The following is a 15893-nucleotide window of genomic DNA, read 5'->3' on the forward strand; positions in this document are numbered from 1 at the left end:
TGCCCAGCTGTGCAAACCTAATGTTGGCCACGCTGGCTGGGGATGATAGGAGTTATAGTCCAACACATCTCGGGGCATCAGGTTGGGAAAGGCTATAATAAAACATGTCAACAGACAGCATGGGGGCTAAAGCACACAAACCTACAGTGTGTGTGTGTGTGTGTGTGTGACTGAATCACAAAAGCTGGTTCTAGGGACATTTCTCACTACAGAAAGCCAAAGGATGAAGGAAAGGCAAATGTCACCCAACCAGTATACATGCCCAGCAGAGTCCAGGACAGGCCAGGAGAGGCCGGGATTCATTCTTAGGACAAGTTAGGGCTGGATAGGAGGAGAAAACCGATGCAATGAATATAAACTTGAGCACACTCTGGGAGAGAACGGAGGACAGGAAGGGCTGGCGTGCTATGGTCCATGGGGTCACAAAGAGTCAGACATGACTTAACGACTGAACAACAGCAACAGGAGGAGAAAGGTCTTATTGTAATGCTGGCATTGACTTATTCATTTATTTATTTATTACATTTCTATATCGCCAAAGCTCTCTGGGTGGTTCGCAACAAACCACAAAAGACTTGTACATACTAAGAGACTGTGGGTTTCTCCTCACAGAGGCTTTTTATTCCATGATTTTACCAGGGCTTCTGCTTCTGGATTCTTTGAGGGATTGAGATCTGCCCTTTACATGTGCTTCCCTTCCCCCCACACACACCTTTTTTCCCGTTTATCTGCAAGTTCTATATGTTTCATTATACAGCCACAATGGTGCTGTTGTTATAGTGCCACTTCCTCTTTACACGGGCAAATTCAACCTGATTCAAAGCGCTTCTTTTTATTAGCTCATTATTTCCATTTCAAATTAAGCCATAGAAACGGTCGGTAACCATGGGAGAGGTGCTGAAGGTTGACGACATCATGTAAAGGACCCCCAAACTTCCATGACTAACCAATCTCAATTGCAGGATAAAAGCCCCATGTGGAGAAGCCCTGTCTCCCTCCTTTCATCTCAGCATGAACTCTTTCAATCATGCAAGGGCCTGTATAGTCACCAGTCACTCCACTGGAACCTGTACCTGCTTTGAGATTGGAAGCAGGGTTTGGATCGCAGGGTCAGGAAGATCCCAGGTTCAATGGGATGCTAGATCTCTTGGTTCAGCCATTACATTCTACACATGGTGAACAGGAGCAGGTGAAAGAGGAGCATGGACCAGAGACTTGCTCCCCTTCACAATGTGAGTACACGTTTCATGGGGTGAGCCTAGTCTAAAAAGGCTTCGGTGCTGACATCAATGCACCAAGTTATATCACATACATGTAAAGAGAAGTCTTTGGTTGCTGACCCACAATTGCCGGATCCCCCTGCCCCATGAGACTTGCCGAAGCCTTAGCATCTTCCAGAAGCACTCTTATGGCCTGTTTATTCTGGCTCATGTTTAGTATCAGGTGGGCTGTTAACATTTTGTGATTTTTTTAATGTCTTATTTGAACGAGGCACATTATGTTCATGCAAATTGCTATTCACTCAGAGGATAAGGCAACTTAACAACAAAAATGAATACAATAATTATTCATCAGAACTACCTTTTCCCATGAGACACAGAGCAAGGGGCTCTTCTTGATGCCTGGGCAGGAAAAGGGGCAGAGGTTAGAGAGGGAGTTTATCCAAGTTAGAGAAGGAGTAGCTCAGGAAACAGGATGCGCAACTGGTGAAGGAACACACCAGGTATGGTCCTCACCCTTCTTTTCTGCTCTTTGATTACAGGTTCCCTTTAGCCACTCATTTCTTACTCTGTATGTTTACTCCCTTACCTGTCCACAGCAGGGTGGCAGAGAGGCCAGCTGTCCTGATGAGAGAGGTAGCTGCACAGTGTAGTCCCACCAACTACTCGCACCTGGAACAGACTCCCAGTAGCCTGAAAAGACAAACGGGGGTGGAGGGTGGTGGAGATGAACCAAAGAATCGCATGTCTTCCTCTCCCTAGAGAAGACATTATTAAACCAGAGGCTTAGGATGAGGCAGACAGAGAGAACTAATGAGACAGCTATATTTTCGGAAGAGCACTGGAGCTAATCTTTTGTGTCACATATCCTTTCAGGAGCAAATCAAGGTGTCTCCAACAGAGTGTCTTACTATAGTAAGGTTAACACAGTCAGTTCCTCTGTACTGTCTGAACTATACAGTGCTAATCTATCTCAGGTTGGAAGTGTCTAACCTTTATAGTTGCTCCAGCGGTGAGTTCGCAACACATGTGTTCACAGCAAAAAAGACACTCGCCAAGGATGTTCTGCAATTCGTTTATAACCATCTTTGATCCATGGCCTTGTTGTAGATTGCATTACACACACTGAAGAGTTCACACACACACACACACACACACACTTGTGTTTGGACATATGAAGTTGCCTTATGCTGAGTCAGACCACCAGTGAAATGAGCCAAGAATTGTCTCCAGTCTCTTGACACCAGCTTTTCAAGGTCACAGGCAAATTGGACTTTCCCAGCCCTGTTACCTGAGATTCTTTTTACTGGAGATGCAAAATTACTATCTTGAATTTCTGTTGTAAGACTTCTCAGGAGTTATATCGGTATTGAAGGATCTATGAGGACCACATGATATGTTTCCTATATGGAAGCAATGGCTACATAGCAATGAAAGTATACAGAGCGAGTAGGCTGTCTTGTATAAAGAAACAAGGTGCAAGTTTAGCTCCTACTACAATGATGCTCTGAACAAACATTTACCTTCTCCTAGATCACAGGAATTATTGCAAATCACTTCTATGGGGGGGAATATGGTGGACACTGTTGGGCAGGAGCAAAACCTGTCCATGATACTGGACTGTGGCTGCCATTGAAAGGGACTTCATGGGGGGGGGAATCCTTGCAATATGCAGACCCTCACTAGAGCCCTTTCCTGGTCCAACCCATCATAAGGTCACGGATTTACCTATATAATAAAGCTCAGAGCCCCTGATGGATGATGGCCCAGCACTAATATCTCCTGAACGTATCATGCACTTAGTGGTCCCTTAAGTCTAAGTTCATAAAATTAAGATAGCTAAATAGTGGCAAAAGACTAGAGGTTTTTCCACTCTTTCGATTTCTGTTTATGAGCAGAGCAGTGTTTTTCATTCCCATATGAACTAGAAGTTGATCATTATTGTGAATTAATTAATCTAAAACAAAGACCGTGAGCCCGATAATGCAAAAGTAAATTACATGTTCATGCAGGCAGATGGATCCCATACTACCACCACAATCTCACTTGGCTCCAACTCCATCAGAAAATAGTTTCACGTTCTGCAACCTTTTCCCCGGTGCCAGTTGCAATTTTCCAATTGTCATACAAATGGACTAATTTACTCCTCCCTCCCCCTCTGTAATGTTGTTTTGTCATTAAAACCAGCATATGATTAGCCAATACATTCTGGATTTCATTATGTTTTGTGTCCAGCTCCCTCATCTTCTTGACAGGGACTGTAATGAGACCTGATGAGGAGACAAATATGAATCCATTATCCTGACACCATTCAGATTATAGCACACGGTTCTCCTTAGGCAGACATCAGAAAGAGCGATATGCCCCCACCCCGGTGCAGTATGTATGTAGAACATGAACAGAGAGGGACCAACCCTCTGGCCTTCTCTTACCTACCTCATATGGCTTCTGCCTGAGAGAGCTGGTGCCATTTCAAAGAGAGATTAATTAAATTCCCACCCCATACAGAGTTCAGGAGGCAACAGCAATCTCCACTTTGATATGACAAACTTTGTTTGCAACTTTGTTGCAATTTGGGGCATTCTTAAGGATGGGAAGCCACATCAGAGGGGAACAGAAGTACTGGAAAGAATTCCCCTTGTCCTCGGTCACATCTTATAACACAGATGATGTATGTCAAGTGCCTTCTCAGTGAGAGAGACCAAAAATATCTATGAGCACCTGCCATCCACTGACCTGCACAGGAAACAGCTGAGTGCCTTGTCCCACAAACTCACTCCAGAGCCCTAAGGGAGCACCTAGCCTCCTGTCTCACCCAGTCAGGTCCACCACCGAGTGTCAAGATCCTGCCTGACCCAGACCCTGGGGAGACCTCCTCTGAGGAAGAGGCAATGGCTGAGGACCTGACCACCCAGAGTGCCTCATCTCATAGACATTTCAGTGACCTTGTGGGCCAAATCCCAAGCCCTGCCTTGATCCCTTTGCCATTGGCCCTCAAGAGTAAAGGTGGCAACGGACCCAGAGGGAAGCCTAGAGATGGCCTAGGAGGACATATTTGGCTCCCAGAGGTCTAGTAGGGAGACCTGAGAAGTTAGAGGAGATCCAGCTACAAACAATGACACAGAAGACGACCAGGAAGAGGAGTAGCTGGCAGTGCCGAAAGAAGCCCCTTAGTTTCCTGCTAGTCATGAAGGAGTCATGTAGTCACACTGGGTGCATAAGTTCAACCCCGTGTCCACTGGAGAGCCTGCTCAGTGTCACAGACTTAAGCCCACTTAAGACATTTTGTGATACCGTGCTGACACATTCCTTTCTTCACAACCATGCAGGCTAGAAAGTTCAGGCTGACATTCTGAGGAGGCTGAATTCTGCACTCAGTACCAAATTCTGTGTATGTTTTCCATTCGTACTCCAAAATTGTGGAATATCCTTAGCCCTGCTTTTAGTTTCCTCACTTTTACTGAGGTTCTTAAGGCCCCCTTTATTTCACCTCCCAATGATGGTATCAGAGAACACTGACTAGGCTCACCTGCCATTTGCTTTCTCTATGTTTATACCCAGGTTTCAAAGGGTGGAAACCCCACATACGCATACACACACACATGTCTCCAAATGGCCAGCTGTTGCTGTTAGCTAGGCTTCTATAAATATCCCCCAGCAACCATGAAAGCAGCAGAGGGCCACAGTTAATTAAATACCCGCTTGTTTTAATTAAACCTAATTTAATGAAAACTGCTCTTTAGAACCACAAGCCCAGAACAAGCTGTGTTAAGTTACAAGGGGAGTTGTTAGCTCCTTAAGTAGATGGCTTCTCTTTCAGTGGAAACACAAAAATTGGGGGGGGGGGAATAGCTGCTATGGCTGCACTGTGTATCAGGTAGCCACGCCTACCAGCAGGAAGGGGGACGTACCACTCCCTTGCCACTCTTGCTCCAAGCATCCTTGTGTCATAAAATGTAAGGGCACAAGAAGGGTCATGTTGAATCAGACCAGGGGTCCATCCAGTCTGGCATCCCATTTTCCACAGTGGCCAAACAAAAGCCTCTTGGAAGTTCACATGCATGACATGAGGAAAATAGCCCTCTCGCAATGTTGTTCCCCAGCAACCAGTATTAAGACACCACACCTCTAAAATCTGAAAATTACATATAGCCACCATGACTGGTAGCCACTGATAGACCTATCCTCCACACATTTGTCTCTTTACATTTTAAAATCATCTAAGCTAGCGGCCATCACCACATCTTATAGAAGCAAACTCCATAAATTTGTTTTGTGCTGTGTGAAATATTTCATTTTGTCAATCCTGAATCTACCCCTACTCAGCTTCACTAGATAACACTTGAGTTCTGATATTATGAGAGAGGGGTAAACCCTCTCTACTGACTTCCTGCACAACAAGCATAATGTTATAAACCTCTATCATGTCCCCTCTTAGATCCCTCTTTTCTAAACTAAAAAAGTCCCAATTGTTGTAACCTTTCCTCATAGGGGAGTTGCTCCAGCCCCTTGATAATTTTGGTTTCACTCTTCTGCACCTTTTCCAGTTCTACAATAGAGGTTTCCTTCTACTATCCCTATTTGGCATTTATTTGCTGCATAAATATAAGTGGGCAGTGCACAAAGCATAAATGTCATACAGTCCCTGGTCAGGAGGTTCACAATCTGCTGGAGCTGGGTAAGTGAAAGGAAAGGTCTCCACAAGGGAAGAAAAAGCTACACTTGCTAGCATAAAGTGGACCTTCTTAAAATCCCAAGTAATTCTTATTATCCTTTTCTACCTCAGTATTTGTCTGGATTCTGAACACACCAAGTTCCTAACACCATAACATCAGAAAAAGAAATGGTAGCCGTGAACAATGACAGACATTAAGAAATGGAAGTCCAATTTTTTCACTGTCCAGGGCTTCTCAGCATGAAATATTCAAAAACACATGTTTGCCAATCAAAATCATGAGGCAGTGCCTAACAAATCCAAACCCCTCCTCCCTACACCACCGTTTCATCCATGCATTGACATCCCTCAGCTTCACCTGTCTAGCTGGCCTTGTGAGTGGAACAGGTAGCATTTCAGAGAAAGCTACCTTGGGAGTCCTGGCTTTCAACCTCCTACTTCGCAGCCTAAATTTGGCTATCAGGACCTCAAAACAACATTTCCCCACTTCATTGGTGCTGATATGCAATATGATCCACCCCCCACCCCAAGCACAACTACCAGGCTATCTAGATGACATGTGACAAAAAGAATCAGAAGGACTCGAGGCAGTGCATAGTCAAAATTGGACTGAGGTTCAAATTCCAGGAATCAACAGAGGATAAGGGGGACCAGAGGCAGGTGTTTAGTCAAAACCAGGCATGGGTCAACCTCCAAGGTAGCTATCAGGAGAAGGGAGCAGGAACTTAAGCAGCGTCCTCAGAAACAAGGTGCTCAGACAGAGGATCAAGGCTCTGAAGTTAAGGCTTTATAGGACCTAGCGGATAGGGACTGGCCTTAAGGATTAGCTGACAATGCTCAGGTAGGCTGGTGCAGGATCCTTGATGGCACCCTCAAACCACAGAGCTCAGTCCATCAGACTTGCAGTGGAACCAGAGCCCTGGTGGTACACACAGAGGCCTAACTGCGGAGAGCCCCAATTCAAAAAAACATACACAAACAGCACCTTGCAGCACTGAATTCATGCTTTGGCCAGCAAAAGTGAGCTTTGTGTGGGTTTGGCTAGAGTCTGGGATGCTTCCTTGAAGGACAGCTGGCCTGGTTACACAACAGAGTAGAATCACATCATCAGTGGGGCAAGAAAGCCATACGCATTGCCCAGTTAAGCCATATATATATTGACTCCATGACCCAATGAGGAGGTGGAAGCACCAAAATCAGTCTGCGTCCACCAAAACCAGACACAAACTATTCCCTCCATTCTCTGCTTAAGAGGGTTTCCAAACAGTGAACTTAATGCTGACAGAATGGCCTGCCTTTGAGTCCAACATTTTCTACCTGTGTGAGCTTAATTATCCTTCACATTTCAAGGTGACAACCGACAGAAGGGGCGGTGAGGTTAACGGAGAGCCTTCCCGTTTGAGCCCTTGCAGTTTGACCAAGATGCTGCGGTTGGATAGCTCATTTCAGAGCTGCTATTATGAAGCCAATTCATTAAGCGTTCATGGACCGCAAACCTCCCTTCGTTGCCTGGCCCGCAGCGGGGAAAATGACTTGGTTCCCAATGCCTCCTGCAAGGAACACGGTCTTGCTAGGTAGCTCCATCTTAATATTTCATGTCAAGCAGCTATAGGACGGCTCCCTTGCGGATGAACTGTGCTGCTGGCTCACCACTCTCCGTGACTCTTTTGTAAGATGAGCTGCTGCTGCTGCCACCACCTCTGCAGCAGGAGAGGAGAATCAAGTGCAGCACACAGCAGAAATGCCCAGTTGCTCCTACTGGCCTTATTGAGAATCGTGCATAGAAACATAGGATGCTGCCTTCTACCAAGGCAGACGATGGGTCCATTGAGCCCATTACTGTCAACGCTGACTGGCAGCAGCTCTTCAGGGTTTCATGCAAAAAAATTTCTAGCTCTACCTGGCAATGCCGGGGATTGAACCTGGGATCTTCTGCCTGCAAAGCATGTGCTCTACCACTGAGCTATGGCCCTTCTCTTAAATCTTCTATGGTGGATGCAAATAACCACACACATAAAAGTTTCCTGGCTGCTTTATATCTGACAGTGTAGAACTGGGGTGAACAGTGTGTGACCCTCCAGATCTTTTTGCACTGCAGCTCCCATCAGGCTTACCCAGAATAGTCAGTAGTGAGGGCTGATAGGAGATGCAGTCCAAGAGCATCTCGAGGGCCACACATTCCCCCCGCCCCCCAGCATAGAGAACTGCACCATGCAAGGAGCTAGTCATATGGAGAGGTTCATCACAGCCGGAATCCAACCCTCCCCCTGCCACAGCATACCCAGCAGACTTGAATTACATAGTGACCTGCTCTATACACCAAACTCACAACATTAAACAATCTCCATGTGGTTAGATTTTAAATAACAGCCATGTGGTGGTTTGACTTCTGTCTGTCCACCCAAACAGGCATTTTATTGGGAAAGAATGAAGGTAGCCAGTCAGTCAAACTTTATCATCAGTCAGTCAGACTGACAGAAATAAGGTCAGGTGAAAAGAAACAGCATAAAGTGCAAATGTGCTAATGACATGCTTTAAGACAGCTGCTAGGATCAGGAAGGATATATTGGTCCCTACACACTGATTCACTGACTGGGCACATTAAGGAGAGGTATTATTTTCTTCTGAATAGTTCATTATTATGGGCTACTGGATAATGGACTTCACAGATCAATGGGAAATGCTGCAATCTGAAATACTAATATTTTTTCCTGTACTTCTAAAAGATATTGATGAAGGAGGAGCAAGAGACATCACAGACTGCTCCTTTATTTATAAAGGTGCCTGGAATGACTGTGATTTCACAGGTCTTAGTGGAAAACAGAGCACCCCAGAAACCATATCTCTACATTCAGAATTCTTCCTCACTGCTCCCTTTTACTTATTTTGAAGCACATTACATCAGGAATAAGCCTTGGAGCCCATATTTAAAACCAGGCCTTAACCCCAGAATACATGAAGTAATAATGAAGAGGATTCAGAGGAGGGCAACAAAGATGATCAGAGGACTAGAAACAAAGCCCTGTGTAGAGAGACTGAAAGAACTAGGCATGTTTAGCCTTGAGAAGAGAAGACTGAGGGGAGATATGATAGCGCTCTTCAAGTACTTGAAAGGGTGTCACAAAGAGGAAAGCCAGGATCTCTTCTTGATCATGCCAGAGTGCAGGACGCGAAATAATGGGCTCAAGTGACAGGAAGCCAGATTCCGGCTGAACATCAGGAAAAACTTCCTGACTGTTAGAGCAATATGACAATGGAACCAATTCCCTAGGGAGGTGGTGGGCTCTCCCACACTGGAGGCATTCAAGACAAGGCTGGACAGCCACCTGTCAGGGATGCTTTGACTTGGATTCCTGCACTGAGCAGGGGGTTGGACTTGATGGTCTTATAGGCCCCTTCCAACCCTACTATTCTGTGATGCTATGATTCTATAATAAAATGCCTTTGAGTAACCACAGACAACCCATGCACGTGTAGGCTTGAACCCTAAAACCTCTCATTATATGTTAATTCATCCTTGAACTTGCCACAAAGTCTTGGATGCTGCAGTTTCCTGGGCACGAGGTGGCCGTCAAGAACAAGGGTCACAATATTATATTTTTTGCAACACTCACATTTGGCCTAATGACTGAGGCAGCTTATAGGAGGCATGGAATGCCTCTGTACCCAGTCATGTCAACTTCACGCAAATGGCCTGGCTGCGGTCAATACAAATTGAATGGAGCACCTACTGCATCCTGTACTACACCACAACCTGTAGTAGAAATCGTGGGCTCCGGAGCAGAATATGGCAAGGGTGCAGCTCCTTCCCCGAGAGAAGCTTGCTGGTCTCTGGATGCAGCTCAGGTTGCACCAAATAATTTAGCCATGGAAGCCGAAATGAAAGTAGCAGTAACATAAGCCTAGAACATTCACTTTCAGGCAGAGGCGCACAACCCCACAGACTGAAAAAGAGCCACAGCAGCCTAGTAGCCGAGTGCACAAGAGAGGGAGGCACATGCTGGATCTTACACCTGGATAAAGTGCAGGCAAATGTTTTCATCTGTCCAAATCCAAAGCCTTCAGGCAAAATGGTGAGGGGTCACAGGGATCATGAGGGGCCAGTTTAGTCCCCATCCCCACTGTAGTTCTGGCACACACCTGCTTTGCTTTCTCCCGCATAAATGATCAGCTGCCACTCACTCCTATGAGAAAAGTAAAGCCCCTGCAGTTGGGGACAAACAAGTCCTGCCCACCCACCGACATGGGTACCCTGAAACACAGTGCAATATTAAGGCCTTCCTACTACATGTAACCCCATTCATCATACCTGACAATTTACTAGCACAACATGAAAGGAAAGAAATCATCCCCTGCCCAACATTCAGTATAAACACAGAAGGAGAAAAATGTCTATTTATAAATACACACCACCTGAGAAAGCTTTTTCAACTAGGTGTGTACAATTGGCGGCACTTACAGCTGCAGTTTGCATTTCCAAAAGCTTGGTTGGAAGAAGCAGAGGGGATTAAAAGGCCAGAAGCAAGACACTCTCTCCCCTCTGAGAGTAGTATATGATGTCAATCATACTAGGGGAAAAGACCCGCAAAACATCTACAAGTGACTACCCTGGATCTGGATGCGATAATCAATCTTCATTTTGCACAGGAATTTAATCTGAGGTCCCTTGTGGCATCCGGTTATGATTTAATATACATAATTTAATTAAAACGCTTACTCAGTTAGAACAACTCTGAAAGGTGAGTAACAGGCACAAAAAAATTAATATAACATTAACGTTTGATCATTTGTCCCTATGAGGAATTCAGTGTCCTCAAAATCAGATCAAAAGTTTATGATCCCATGCCATACTGTAACTAAGTCTAAGTAGGTGTAATGGGAATAACACATATTCTCTCCCTGATCACCCCTGCCCCTATGCTCTTTCTCTTCCATTACTGTCTCCCCTGAGTCCTCTTATACTTAATAAAGTGCCATGTGCTAAATCAATAGAGAAGTACATACATAAATTATGAATCGCCCTGACGAGGTCTGCCTGGCACCAACATTGTCCTCTTTCCGGCGCCAGGTTAAAATTGCCCTCTTCTCTCAGGCATTTGGCAGCATATAAGGAGTCTCTGTGATTGGCTGATTGTTTTAAATTGTTTTAGATATATGTTGTTGTTGTTGTTGTGTGTGCTATTTGTTCTATTTCATTATGTGAATAGTTTTATACTTTATATAATGTATTTCAGTGTTTTTTTCTATTTTTGTGAACTGCCCAGAGAGCTTCGGCTATGGGGCAGTATAGAAATATAATGAATGAAATGAATTTAAGAAATATATAAATAATTTATAAATAACCATCTAGCTGTTGCCCAGAGTTGCCATGGATGAATATGGTTTTCCCTGCCCATGATGATTCCTGACATGGGAAAAGAAGGAATGCTTCTTAAGGGATTGGGGGAGGATCCTCCTCTGCCTATGAGCTCCCTGGCATACTTACTGACTCTTACCTCTCTGCTCCAGCTGAAATTCTGCTATGAACACAGTAACTTAGGTAAGAAGCCACTGCCCTTTACACAATGTATCCCTCCTACTGCCAGGAGGAGGAGGAGATGGGGGCAAAGTACTCAGTTGTGCCCTGATACCAGCACAGACTCACCTGCACTTGGGCCTCCCTTCTCATCAGATAGCGCATTTTGCCCAGGATGCATTGCTGCAGCTGATCCCATGACACGGCTCTGTCTTCCCGCATCAGCAGTGGAGGGCCAAACCTGAAAAACAATTGAACCTCCATCTTAGAGAATCGCTAGCCTGCACTTATTGCCACTGGGAACATTCTGCGAGGACAACAGCCTTCAGATGCCTCCGCTCACTTGAGGACATAAAAGACACTTGGGCCTCACTCACTTACTAGCAGAAACATCAGCATGTTTAGGTATTTCCTCATGAAGTAGAGCCCTGAAATTTGGAATACACATAGAACAAGAGACCCCAATTCCAGTAAAATCTGAAAGTGGGGCATCTGTTCATTTCTCCCACAAACAGGGGATTCAAAGTGTACAGCTGAGGTACACTCATGCCAACTAGGAATTTGGAATTTGGTTCACATGTTGTCAAAGACACCCTTATTTCTAGAGGTCCACAGATGGAACATTTACACATCTGTCCTTCATCATAGGGGACTCAAAGTGTACCCAAAATATTTAAGGCGCTTCCAGGCCACACAGAAAACTGAGGTTTGGCAGATACATGCTCCAAGACAATCAGACTGGTAGAAATAGCAAAAAATAGAACATCTTTTCACCCAACAGCCACAATGAGAGACATGGTTTCTACCTCACAATAGGCCAATTTCTTGAACAAGGCAGGCAGTGTCCCTCATGTGTGGATGTTCCACTGCGTCTTCAAACTTGCATTTGGGAGCAAGGACACATCCATAGATGCAAGTATCTATGCTTGAATCCGGGAATCTCTCAGCTCTGGTTTTGCCAAGGGTAATTCACACCAACCATTTTAGGATGTGTTTTTGACAATCTCAAATGTCGTAAACCAATGGAAACATCACTGATGAACAGATCATATTCTTCACCTCATGGATTCCTGTTCATCTGGATTTGCAAAGACCTGTATCCAATAGCTGCTAGAGACCACTGTAGTGGCCAAAAATCTAGCACTGGAGGGATCGTTGTTCAGATGCTTTCCTTCAATATGAGGAGGAGCAATATAGGGATATCAGTCAAAAATCATGCCTATGGATCTTAGCTGGTTAAGAAACAGCAGGAGGGACATGCTTCTTCCTTTATTATGAACAGCTACCTCCTCTGTCTATACTATACTGGGGTGGGGAACATACGGCCAGACATTGTTGGACTACAACATCCAGCAGCACTGATCATGGGCCAGGGGCTGATGGGAGTTGGAGTCCAACAACATCTGGAGGGCCAGAAGTTGCCCACCCCTGGTCTATACTATACTAATGATCTCACTCCTCAAAATGATATCTTTCTCCCTAGCCAAGTGCCACAAACTGACAATTCAAGCTGTACCATCTTTTTTTCAAGGAATACATGACTGGGGGGAAGGGGGACTTATTGTAGAATATTTCTGTTCTATAAATGAGCCAACTGTAAAGTTTCACAAGACAGATGCTCTAAGATTTAATACTCCCAGTTCTTCTTCACTAGCACCCATCATTTTGCACAGACCCATTGCTCTCTGAAAAAAACATGGTTTCATTTGCAAAGCTTGGAGTGTGTGATGTCATGGTAAACCTGACTGGCATATTTGGGGTTGGCACGATACTCCCTCAGGCTGCTAGCTGGTTAGAATGTCACTGTTCAAGTCAACGGCTCTTCCTGGACAATGAACGGCTGGCAAACTAAAGCCCCATTGCTGTTCTTGGGTGGGAGAAGCGCACACAGCATTCAGGACACTAGTACAGCTGCATTCAGTTTGGAAGGACACACGTGCAGCTTGCTCAGCCAATTCTCCTTTGAATTAGCCTAGCTGCACTGGACTCAGCCTGAGGGATGAACAGTGATGATGGGTTGTGCATTCATGTTTTCTTGACATGAGATGGTGTGGAGGCTGCTGCTGCTGGCTGCATATCTCAACTGCCTCTCTGTGCACTGAAGACTAAAGGGGAATTAATCAAGATTGTGGTGCAGGCCCAGCAGGAGGCAGTGCTGGCAAAGGAGTGAGAAAAGAGCTCTGTTCTTCAGGCACTCTCACTCTCTTGTCCATTTGTCTGGATACTCACTGCCCATCAGTTATATCAGTCAGCTTTACTGGATGTTTAGGAGGAAGGACTGTAGCTCAGCGGTACAGCACATGTTTCTAGACAAGAGGTCCTAGGTTCAATGCCCAGCCTAACTACGAGGGCTGAAAAACTTCTGCATGTGACCCTAGAGAGCCGCTGCCAGTCAGTGTTGCCAGTAATAAGCTAGATGGAACAATGGTTTGATTCGGTATAAGGCAGCTTCCTATGTTCCTAGTCTGGGAGCAAGAGAGGGCCCTGAGAAACCCTCCAACATTACAGCAGTGAGACAAGAAAGGGTGGTCAATCTATGGGGCTTCCAAAATCACTCAGTGATGCAGAGCAGTCAACCAAGAGAGGTTAAGGGCACTATGATGAATCATATGCGCTGCATCTATTGTAAACAATTGGGGGAGGGGGCTCCCCTCTCAGAATGCCCTTTGTATGGGTCTCTTTTGGAATGCTAACCTTGGTTTCCATTAATCTAAAAGAACTTGTTTGGTCATTTCCAAAGCAGTCTACATATTCAGAGTACCAGTCATCTCCTAGATATGCAAGTGGGTATATCTAGGGGTGACCTGATGGTATCTCAATGCACCTGTTATTAATCAAAACTTGTTGTCTGGAAATCTTGCATTTTTTGTAATATTGCTCAAAAATTTCCTGTGATTAATAATACTAATTAGGGATGGACATACCCACCCCCGTCCCGTTTCAGCAGGCGCCCACTGAAGCACTGCCCCCACTCAAGCCCCCCCAGACCTGTGCTCAAGCCTCCACAAGCTCGCCATGCTGCCTGCACTCACCCTGGATCCCATCCACGAGCTCCTGCCATTTTCCTGAGCTTAACTAAAACAATGAGGTCTTTAAAACTGTATATATCTAAACATGCGCATTTTTAAAGACCTCCTTTTTTCATAAGAACAAGCTCGGGAAAATGGTGGGCGCTTGCAGAAGGGTCCAGGGGAGTGCAGAGAATGTCCGGGAGGGTGCAAGCGAGGCCAGAGGCTCGGCAGGCGCGGTCCAGGGGCGCAGGCAGCACGGGAGCCCAACGGACTCCCGGACCCAGTCAGGCACCCGCACCATCCCTAATTCTAATCAGGTGTGACCTGATCTTGTAGTAGCATAAGATGGGTGGGCAGGAGGGAAGGAGTTCAACAAATTTAGGTTAAGGGCAGGCATGCTTGGGGACTATGCAGATTGACTAAATGGAAACCTAAATCTTATTTCCACCTCAAAGCCAAGATAATTATTTAAGGGAAAGCCTTGACTGGATGGTCCAACCATCTGCAAGAAAAATTTGGGACAGGGAAGACTTCCACTGTGAAGGCTGGCTTTATTTGGCAAAAATGAAAATATACTTTTAGGTGAAAATCAACTTTTCCTAATTCTGTAACAAAGGTAAATGTAACCTGATTCCAGGACCAGAAAACAGTGGAAACATTTGTTTCACCACTTTGTTTGTTTTCAGTGCCAAAACTATTTTGCTTCTTTGTTCTGAAAATATTTTCTTTTTTAATGTAAACATATTTTGCCTTGGGATAAGAGGGTCTGCACCTACCCCTTTTGATTTGAACTGTTTGATCCCAGGTTTTAAAAAGAACTTCAGGCTTAGAGCTGGCAGCTGGGCATTAAAAACACTGCTGGCGGTGGCATCACTCTCAGCCAGGCTGACAGATTGGAACTCCAGGCTTTTTTGGTCTGCTTGTGTAAGTCACAAGAGTGGGTCTCGTAAGAGTTACAAAGAGAAGTCATGAAAATTATGGCACAGGAAGCCAGGAAACCTTTCTTCCTCAAAAAAACCCATACCCACCTGCTCCACTGGAGACCCCCTTATGCTGCAACATGGCAAAACAAGAAGAGTCATCAAGCAGTTCCTATGATCTCCTCCTCCTCTCTAATGTGTCATATAACCTGTTCTCTGGTTGTGGCCACTATCAGGACACAGCTAGATGGATCCCCTTTCTATCCCATATCCTGAGACCCACAGTCTCCTTGTGTTGTTTGGTTGAAGAACTGGGGCTTAAAGAGAGTAAATGTTCACGTTTAGGAAAGGAAGCGTGTCCTGAAAAAGCACTTACTGGGGAGCGGAGGAAGAGACAGGCTGGGCCTGCCTGAATAACATGGAAATATTGCTAGATAAATTGCCCTCCATAAAGCTCAGCATGTCACAAGCTGTTTCCCAGCTGATGATGGTTTATTAGCCGCTGCAAGCATGCAGAGTATTACTTAATGACATTTGGGATGTGCAATGTGA

At 45.2% G+C, this 15893-nt stretch overlaps 1 protein-coding gene across 1 annotated transcript in view; it reads right to left on the reverse strand.

The window, feature by feature from the left end:
* The window catches only part of USP43 (ubiquitin specific peptidase 43), a 112366-nt gene that overhangs the window by 13632 nt on the left and 82841 nt on the right, over positions 1–15893 (reverse strand). The window contains exons 8-9 of the mRNA XM_084838357.1: positions 11540–11651; positions 1810–1913 (exon numbers count right to left, since the gene is read on the reverse strand). Of these exons, the coding sequence (XP_084694483.1) occupies positions 1810–1913; positions 11540–11651 (216 nt within the window). The remainder of the gene's footprint in view (positions 1–1809; positions 1914–11539; positions 11652–15893) is intronic.

The sequence above is a fragment of the Heloderma suspectum genome, chromosome 2 (genome assembly GCF_057233095.1).
Source record: "Heloderma suspectum isolate Gila_16-S chromosome 2, 16-S_ref, whole genome shotgun sequence".
Taxonomy (NCBI): Eukaryota; Metazoa; Chordata; class Lepidosauria; order Squamata; family Helodermatidae; genus Heloderma; species Heloderma suspectum.